The 11,032-nt window shown below is 38.3% G+C and overlaps 1 protein-coding gene across 1 annotated transcript in view; it reads left to right on the forward strand.

The window, feature by feature from the left end:
• Positions 1–10,748: 10,748 nt before the first annotated feature.
• Positions 10,749–11,032, forward strand: part of LOC138860790 (salivary glue protein Sgs-3-like) — a 330-nt gene continuing 46 nt past the window's right edge. The window contains exon 1 of the mRNA XM_070119128.1: positions 10,749–11,032. This exon is cut by the window's right edge and continues 46 nt beyond it. Coding sequence (XP_069975229.1) covers positions 10,749–11,032 — 284 coding nt within the window.

Raw genomic sequence — 11,032 nt, forward strand, 5'->3', positions numbered from 1 at the left:
GATGAGAGGTCATGCCGAGCTGGGAGGTGGGGTCATGGGGTCATTTCGAAGTGCGAGGGGAGAGGCGGGGGGTCATTCCACGCTTAGGAAAAAGAATGGGGAAATGGGGACAAATGTGGAACTAGGAAGGAGGAAAGAATGGGAAATGGGGGACCAGTTCTAGATTAAAAAAAAAGGGGAATTGTGGTCCAGTCTGGAATGTGGGGGAGGGGGAGGGGGAAAGGGGAAGGGGGAAGGAGGAAAACGGACACCATTGTTGGAGGAGAGTGTGTGTGTGTGGGGGGGGGGAGGGGCTTTCCTCCAAGCCCGGGGAAGAAGGGGAAAACAATAATAAACAAAGGGGAAACTAAAGGTAGGTGGGGGAGGGAGAATAAAAAGGAAGGAGGGGAAGGTGGGAAAAAAAAAGGAGTGGGGGGGAGTGTTGCTAATGATCAGATTGCGCAGAGAGGATTAGCGGAGCCTGCACGAGCTCTGCATGTTTTCGTGCATGATTCGGAAAAACAACAGCGACATCCCAATATTCCGGATAATTCTCAAACTGTAATGAACAACGCGTCATTTGGGGGAGGGGGGGGCAGGGTAGGGTTGGGGGGGGTGCAGGGCTGGGTTCCAGTTCTGTCAGCTGCAGGGGATATTTCCCTGTGTTAGGGAGATACTCGCGGCTACAAGGAAAAAGGGAAGAAAATTCAAAATACGCCAAATTCTATATACATGTATATATATACGTATACGTGTATATGTATATAAAAAAAAAAAAAAAAAAAAAAAAAAAAAAAAAAAAAAAAAAAAAAAAAATTATATATATATATATATATATATATATATATATATATATATATATATATATATATATTATCATTATTATTGTTATTAATGCTATTAACATATCCGCCAAGGAGGTTATGATTTGGTAGCGTTGGTTAATTAGTAAGTTAGCAGGATAACTCAAAAAGTTATGAACAAATCTTCATGATTTTTTTACGATTGGATCCGGTATTTTTAATGTAATTTTTCAAGTGTGATTATTGACTTGGCGGAGGTATGCGCTCTCTGACTGCTTCTTATTATTACTATTACTATTAAAATTATTGTTGTTTTTACTATTACTGCAATGATAATAGTAACAACAGCAATAATAATAATAATGCTAATAATTATAACAATAATCATAATGGCAATAAAAATAATAATGACAATAGCAATAATAATTATAACAATAATAATCATAAATCATTAATTATTGTCATTATCGTTATCATTATTACCATCATTACTATTACCATTATTGTTTGGTTATTGTTGTAGTTTTTATTATGAATATAATAATGATAATAATAATAATAATAATAATAATAATAATAATGATAATAACGGTAATTAAAATAATAATGATTATAATTTTTATTACTATCATCATTTTTATCACTATTATTTTCATTATTATAATTATTACTGTTATTATTATTTTCATCACCACAATTATTTTCATTACTATCATTATCATAATGAACATAATAATAATTATCATCATTATTAGCATTGTCATCACATCAAAATCATCATCAGTATTTCTTTAATTGTTATTATCATTAGTTCATTGTACTGTATGTTGTAGTGATCTGGTTCTGCTCTCTCTCTCTCTCTCTGCCTCCCTCCCTCTCTCTCTCTCTCTCTCTCTCTCTCTCTCTCGCTCTGTCTCTCCCTCTCTCTCTCTATCTCTCTCGCTCTCTCTCGTTCTCTCTCTCTCTCTCTATCTCCCCTTCTCTCTTTTTTTCTCTCTCTCTCGCTCTATCCCTCTCTCTCTCTCTCCCCCCTCTCTCCTTCTCTCACCCTCCTCTCTCTCTCTCCCCCCCTCTCCCCCCCCCCCCCACTCTCTCTCTCTCTCTCTCTCTCTCTCTCTCCTTTCTCTCTCTCCCTCTCTCTCTCTCTCCGTCTCTGTCTCTGTCTCTGTCTCTCTCTCTCTCTCTCTCTCTCTCTCTCTCTCTCCAGAGGGAGTAGATAGTATATAGATTTCAAAATTACGTAGCTATCCATTCAATCAAAGGATCCAATACTTCTGTAGCGATGAATTTTATACGTAGATCGTCCTTTAAACAGAATAAAGGTATTCTATCTGAAATCCTTAATTTGCATATTCAGATCACTTTATTTGGAACGAAGACCTGGTTTATTATTTCTTTATTTTCAATAGGGAATCATGTTGTGCGAATATTCCCTGGATTGAAAATAAACAAAAATAAAACAGTTGAACAGAGTATGCTTTATAGATTAATGAAAAAGTAGATTGGAAATAAACAAAGAAAAAGAAAACTAATAATTGAACAGAATATGCTATATAGATTGATAAAAAGTAAATTGAAAATAAACAAAGAAAAGGAAAACAAATAATTGAATAGAATATACTGTATATATTAATAAAAAGTAGATTGAAAATAAATAAAGAATAAGAAAATGAATAATTGAACAGAATATGCTGTATAGATTAATAAAAAAATAGATAAAAGAGGAAGTGCTATTGACGTATATATAATTTTGGAAGATTCCTGGAGGACGAATTCTGAAATGAAATTACACCGTCACAAGCACCGACATATGTAATGGAAAGAAATGTAGCAAAGGATTGATACGGATATTAGCTAATCTCCTCGACTAGGATTCGAAGGTATATGATCCTAAAAGCCTTGGATAATGTGAATTGTATTTTGCCAGGGATAAGGATATATATTTTTTCTTACACATATGCTCTAGATAAAGAAAAAAAAAAACTTGAAAAGCAAAACAATAAAAATGATCACCAGGTTTTGGAACTTGGCAAAGAGAAAAAGGGGTAAGCTTTCAAAATATCTGATGAATCTTATGTTGTAGTGACTTAACTCTCTCTCTCTCTGTCTCTCTCCTCCCCCATCTCTCTCTCTCTCTGTCTCTCTCTCTCTCTGTCTCTCTCCCCCCCCCCCCATCTCTCTCTCTCTCTCTCTAATTGATCGAAGTGCCGTTATATAATTGGATGAGGCGGCAATAGTCGGAAAGAAGTGTTATCAGCCAAAGTGTTATTGCGTGAATAGGTAATGGAGTAACACTTTTGTAAGGAATCCGAGCATTGGATGGGAGACTGCAATAACGCGTGTAGAGAAATATCAACCAATATGTTCCTGTGCAATTGCATATTACAGTGGAAACATGACAACTCTCCCTGTTTGGAGGATTCGAAACAGGGAGAATATAAAACCCATGAGGTTCCTTGACATGTCGGGTCGGTGTTTACTGATGCACTTTTGAGTAAACTGGTCTAGATCCCTGCTTAGAATAGGCCTTTACATGTCTCTGTCAGTCAGAAGCATTTCATATATTCACTGATCTAACTGGTGTGTGGTTAGCAATCCTGGTTATCCGCCAGTGGATAGACAATGTATAGACAATGAGACGATGATTTCGAAATCCTAGATTTTTCTTCAGCTGCGATCTGGAGATGTAACACAGGAGGATTTCAGAACTGTTGATGCACCTTTCAGTAACCCTCTTTGGCGTCTATGTTTCCATTCCCCCCTCACCTCCTCCCTCCTTCGCTCAATCACCCCCTCCTCCCCTTCTCTCCCTAAGGCAATACGTCCCTTCAACGCAAACGCAAAAGGTCGAGAATTTCCCAGCGGACAAAGCAACAAGCGAACCACAAAGGAGGATGAAGCGAGCAGGACACCCACGGCATAGCGGAACACACCGGGGCCATACACGGGGCGAAACCATTGTGCTCTGTACATAGACACTAGACAGAAATAAACAGAGATAGACACATACCATCTCCCCGCTCCCTTCGTCAGCCTGACATGCGCCTCCCTTTCCCAGACGTCCTTCGCAACCCAAAGGAGGAAATCGACATACCACCCTCGGAGGTCCTACAAGTGAAGATAATCAGGAGGTAATACGCAGTAATTGGCCCAGTTCTTTGAATACAGAAGTAAGCGAGCCAATCATGCGTGCCTATTAAAGGGAAGCTCCCCGTGTGCTTCAAGAAATGAGGTCGTTTAACCCAGTGGATGCCGTGAGGGATGTATTCGTCCCAACTCTCTCGGAAAATGTGGAGCTTAATATCCACGGGAATACATCACAAACCTGAAAAAAGATGAACAAAAGGATAAAACCAACATTGAAATCCATGTTACAGCTTCGAAGTATATCACAAACAAAGAAAACATATAAACAAATAAAACAAAACATCGAAGTCTATCAGTTACAGCCTCTCACATCGTCCGACAAAATGCACAATGAACTGACTCGAGTAAACAGCAGACAATGAAGACAACGTGACCAAAAGGAACAGAGTAAGACAAAGCGACAGTGAGAGACGACCAGCCCGCGAATTACCACAGACAGGTAGAGGTCGTACGGGAAACATGAACCGGCGTCGAATTCATAAGCAATCCTGCCAATTGAAACCCAGATCTCGGTCGCAACAAACAGGAAATGATACTATAACTCTTCGATAGCGTTGGCTTACAGGAGGGTTTCTAAGCCAGCAAACCAGTACACAGGTAGATCTTCCCTTTATGTGGATGAGACGTTAAAGTCCAAAGAGGGAGGCTTTTTCATGGAATAAAGTTCGATAATCATAATTATACTACAATTACCACTGATAACAAAAATGACAATCGGTATTCAAGCACAGATCATGAACACTCACGTCAGCTTCCAGGAAAAAGTTCTACACATTGCACGTTGTAGTTATATCTGAGAGGGAAAGAGATAGAGATAAATTGGAAAGAAGGAAAGAGGCAGATAGATAGATAGGTAGAGAGAGAGAGAGAGAGAGAGAGAGAGAGAGAGAGAGAGAGAGAGATCAAAAGAGAAAGAGAGAGAGAGAGAGAGAGAGATCGAAAGAGAAAGAGAGAGAGAGAGAGAGATGGAAAGAGAAAGAGAAAGAGAGAGAGAGAGAGAGAGAGAGTGAAAGAGAGAGAGAGAGAGAGAGAGAGAGAGAGAGAGAGAGAGAGAGAGAGAGAGAGAGTGAGAGAGAGAGAGAGAGAGCGCAAAACAACCAATTAGCCAAGAACATACTTGGATGATATACTATGAATAATAGAAATTCGATCATGCTCAAAATGTTAAAACAGCTCTTCTCTGAGAAACAGACTACGAACTAGCAGCTCGATGAGTGAATGGTTTGCGGAGTATGACGTAAAATAGATGTTCTTCGCTAAGTAGTGGAGGCGTGGACGAATATATAATCTCTCCGATAGGAATTCGATCCTTCTATATATTCATGATATCAGTGCGTTAGTGCATTATTCCATCTTTCAGATACCGTTTTGTTTTGGTTTGTAATAAAGGTAGTAGCAACAGTATCAGCAGTGAACGCAGTAATGATAAAAGTAATGGTGATAATACTCATGATAACGTTAATGATAACGGCAACAATGTTAATAGTAATAGTAATAGGACATGATAATCGAGATGCTAATGATTATAACAATAGGATGGTGATAACAATAACAATAAGATGCTAATGACGATAATAACAAGGAGTACAATACTAATATTAATAGCACTGATGATCATGACTACACTACTACTAAAAATAATAAAGATAATAACCATGATAACAGTGGTAATAACAAAAAAAAAAAAAAAAATATTCAATGCTTAACAACCACCATTAGACATACGAATCACACACCAGCAATCAAAGCACTCAAAACGGCCCTAATCATCCAGCTAAGAAAACGCTCTTCCTAATCCCTAATCATTCACTGAGCGAACCACAGCAGGCGGCGCGACAGGAAAGACCAGCTGATGCTAACCACCGGTCGTCTTAAAGAGGTCTTTAAACGCTTCCAACAAGTGGGTGTTATTAGGTAAAAACCTTGGCTTCTTTGGCATTTTTGCAAGATTTATGTTTCTTGTATTTCTTTTATACATACGGACATAAACACAAAAAATTGTATACACATATATTTGTTTATAATTGTGTATGCATAGTCGGTTCAGCCAAGAGTCGGCCGCCATAAGAACCCTTTAACATGTGAAGTCTGTGATTATTTGTAAGCGTTCATTTTGTAAATATATTTATTCATTACGATTTTTACCTTTTATTCATAATCATTAATAACACACACATACATACATACACACACACACACACACACACACACACATTACAAAATCGTTATTATTCACTCATTAATTCTTATCATTCATATTAGTTCTGTCACTCACTAATTCTTATCATTCATACTAGTTCATAATTGTTAAGTTGTATGATTTAACTTATGTCGGATTCTTTATCATACTTATCTTCATTTCCAGGTCCGAATTATCTATTTAGGGAACACGCGAACGTCACAAATGTTTCATTTGATATGGGAGTATTCCCCATGAAACTAAAAATTGCTAAAGTTTAATTTTTGTTCAAATCTGGCACCTTCTGCCTTAATAACTTTCGCCCTTTTTCTGTCTTAACAGCATTTAGCAATAATAAAAAAGTACACCGGATAAACTGCTTTTCTTTATGAAAATTATTTAATTAAAAGTTGTAGGTATGTTTTCTTGAAGATCATATCATCTGATTTAGCGGTCTCAGACCACAAATAAAGCTTTAAAATCTTTTATTTTTGCTACATTTCTATTTTTTAAAGCATTCGATACAGTTAACCGCTGTATTCTTTTAGCAAGTTAAACCATTACGGTATTAAAGTGAATATACACAACTGTTCCGTCTTGCATCTGTCAAACCACTCGCAGTATGTACGTTTTTATGAGTGTAACTGCTCTAAAAGGATTATAAAACATGGCGTTCCACAAGGCTCCATCCTGGGACCCATTCTATTCCTTCTATATATCAATGATATGCTATGATTTTCGAAGTTTTTCAACTACATATTGTAAGCAGATGATATTTGCTGTCACACTTCAGGAGACTATGATGGAATTACTCAACGCCACAAACAGTGAACTGACAAACATAAGATAATGATAATAACTAAGCTTACTCTGAATGTTGAAAACTCACGTTATATATATATATATATATATATATATATATATATATATATATATATATATATAATATTTTTTTTTTTTTTTTTTTTTTTTTCCTCCAGGTCCGCCTCATGTCGCCATTGTAAATGTCCCAGTTATAAAGGGTGATGCATACCAACATTGATTTTCAGTTAAATTGGAAAACACACAAACACTATCTAGAGTATCTAGAGTAAATAAACTATGTGGAATTATTCATCAATTACACAAAACATTGCCCGTGAAAGCCTTGCAACAAATTTACTACACACTGGTATATCCACATTTTATATATGGACAAATTGTTTGGGGAGTTACATACTCTACCTCTCTTAAACCCTTGCTTGTAACTCAAAAACGAATTGTTTGTAGTATCTTGGATCTTAGAAGAAATGATCACACGTATGAAGGTTTCCTAAATCTCAATTTTTTAAGTCAAAGAAGTAGACATTGCTGTGTACTGTTTGTTTTTTAAAAGCTTAAACTCTCAAAACAATGGTCTTTTTTTATCATAGAATTAACAACAGGTATCTTTCAAGAGACAATAATATACTTGTCATTCCGTTCATGCAGTATGAACAGTCTAAAATTTGTATATTATATTATGGCTCTACTCTCTGGAATGCTCTCCTTGGAAATATATGTAACTGTGCTACTCTGTCCTCTTATAAAACATTCGTTGAAACATTATTTCTTATCTCATTATGTTTATAATGTTTGTTTTTATTTCATTTGTTTTAGTTGTGTCTGCTAAATGTTCTTGTGTTCCTGTATTTTGTCATAGAATATTATATATAATGTATGTCTCTTATGTCATTATTACATTTTTTTTTCTTCCAAATATCAGTATGCACTAATTGTACTATTAGTTTGCTAATTATATTAAGTCTTGAATTCTCTTCTGCTCATATATATTTCTACATGTTTCAGTACTGTGTAATATATATCAATGTCAATGATTAATACTTCAAGGAGCCTTCTTAAGGGTGGACACTTCCTTAGAGCTCAGCCACACCACTAGTTATATGTGTGCCGAGGTAGCGCTTTCTTCTGGCAATCTTGCTGACCTGCGTTCGATTCCCGCGCGCCGCCAGTGGATGGTCACCCCGGCCATTCCTCGCACGCAGGGGGGTAGTTTAGAAGCACAATAAACAGACAAGCCACAATGTGACTGATGCCAAAAGAGCCTGTTGCAGCAAACCTTAAATTATTATTATCATTATTATTGATATTATTATTGTTATTATTATTATTGTTACTGTTATTATTATTTTCATTATGTAGTTCTTTTGATGTGTTATATTTTGGCTGTATAAATGGTTTGATTCTAATTCTGAAACACCAATAACAGTTACAAATAAGTCAAAAGTGAACACCATCACCACCAATAGGAAAATTAAAGCAGGAGCATCACCATTAACAGCAGCATCACCATCAATAACACCAAAAGCAAATGCAACAATAACAATGTCGCTACCAACAAGAGATATAACACGGAAAACAAACAACAACAACAAAAAGACTATCAATAAAGTCAATAATAATGCTACCAACGCCAACAACTACAGAATCTCCACCATTACCAACAAGAACAGGAACAAAAATACGGTCATTATCTACTCCAACAAAACATCACCAACAGCTGCTACAACTCCCGCAAACAACAGTAACGATTCGGCAGTCACCACCAACAACACAGTCAACACCAGCGCCAACAATAACAAAAATCTCACCACCCTTAATGACAAGAAAATCACTCTCTCCCCCCCTCCTCCACCAACGACAAAGACAACATCGCTACCACCACCGCCAACAAAAACAGTCCTCACACCAACACCTCTATCATCGACAAAAACACCAATAATACCAGCAAAAACACCACCAGCAACCCTACTATTAACAAAAACACCAACAGCGTCAACACCAACAAAAAATTCCACTATCACCACCACTTAACAAACACCCCATCAACAACAATTACAAAAACACCATTAAGCAAACTAACAACAAGAAAAACAGCGTCAACACCAATAAATAAGCAAAACACCGGAAACGCCATCACCAACATTAACAAATACACCACCACCATAAACAAAATCACTACCACCAACAAAAACTATGTAATCATCAACAAAAACACCAACACTAACAACAATAAAACGCCACCAGCAACAGTTACAAATACAGCTTCACCAACACAAAAAATCACCACCACCAACTCCAACCAAATTACCACCACCAATAACAAAAATAAAAACACCAAAATCGATAACAGCAAAAACACCACAAACAACAATGAACCACCACCAACAACAACACCATCACCGCCAAAAACATCATCACCACCGCCAACAATATCACCAACAGCAACACCATTAACAATGAAATACCGACAATAAAACCACCACCACCATCAAGAATAACATCAACAGCAACTAAGATACCAACAATTTAATGCCCAAAACAGTCAACACCACCGATAATAGCAGTAACTAAAACACGACCAATATTTCCATCAATACAATTGCCAACAAACACACCACCACCACCACCATCAACAAAACACCATTACCATCATCAACATCACCAACAACACAATATCTCCAACACCATCCCCAATACCACCACCACCACCACCCCCTCCCCCTCCACCACCACCACTACCTCCTCTCCACCCTCCACCACCACCACCTCCCCCCTCCGCCACCCTCCACCAATACCACTACCACCACCCCCTCCACCACCTCCACCCCCTCCACCACCACCCCCTCCACCACCGAGAAAACTAAAGAGCGGTTAACAATTTAGACGACGAGCCGCAAGGGACAGTTTTATTACCTCTGCGCTTATTTGTTCTTTGTTGTAAATGAAAGAGGGAGACAAGACGCTCCGAGATGCTATGATTGACATCCTCTCTCTCTCTTTCTTCCGTTCCGAGTTTATTTGTTATTTATTTATTTATTTATTTTTGTTTATTTATTTATTTATCATTATTATTGTATTTATTTATTTATTTATCTTTTACTTTTGTTTTTTTTGGGGGGGGCGGGGGGTGTTTTTACTCTTTATTTTATGGTGGGTTTCCTTGCATTTTTAAAAGTTTTTGTCACTCATATTTTTTCTCTTACATTCTTTCTCTCTCTCTCTCTCTCTCTCTCCCTCCCTCCCTCTCTCTCTCTCTCTCTCTCTCTCTCTCTCTCTCTCTCTCTCTCTCTCTTTCTCTTAGAGGGAAGGGAGAGAGAGAGGGGGGGGGGGAGGGAGGGAGGGAGAGAAAGGAGAGAAAGGAGAGAAAGGAGAGAAAGGAGAGAAAGGAGAGAGAGAGAGAGAGAGAGAGAGAGAGAGAGAGAGAGAGAGAGAGAGAGAGAGAGAGAGAGAGAGAAAGAAAGAAAGAAAAAGAAAGAGAAAAGATAGATAAATAGATAGACACACACAGACACACATACAAACAAACAGACAGGCAAAAACAAACCCAGAGGACACATACACATGCTGTAGAGTCCCACGCATATAGAGTCACATAAATAGATATATGATTGTCCCAACGACGCAATATATCTATTAAGTGTGCAACCGCTTGCAACATTTAATTATTCCATCAGCAAAAAACGGACACCCACTTCTTGGCATGACAGTTATTTCGTCATTCACTAACGCGGGATGAAAAACAGACTTTCCGGATGAATATTTAGCCACGCCCCGCCCGCAGACACGACGAAAGACACTCGCAAAGACACGCCCCAGACATGACGAAAGACACGACGAAAGACACGTCCCAGACACGCCCAAAGACACGCCCAAAGACACGCCCAAAGACACGACGAAAGACACGCCCCAGACACTCGCAAAGACACGTCCCAGACACGCCCAAAGACACGACGAAAGACACGCCCCCAGACACGCCCACAGACACTCGCAAAGACACGCCCCAGGCACGCCCAAAGACACGACGAAAGACACGCCCAGACACGCCCAAAGACACGCCCCATACACGCCCAAAGACACGCCCAGACACGTCCCAGACACTCCG

This window comes from Penaeus vannamei, chromosome 43 (assembly GCF_042767895.1).
Source record: "Penaeus vannamei isolate JL-2024 chromosome 43, ASM4276789v1, whole genome shotgun sequence".
Classification (NCBI taxonomy): Eukaryota; Metazoa; Arthropoda; class Malacostraca; order Decapoda; family Penaeidae; genus Penaeus; species Penaeus vannamei.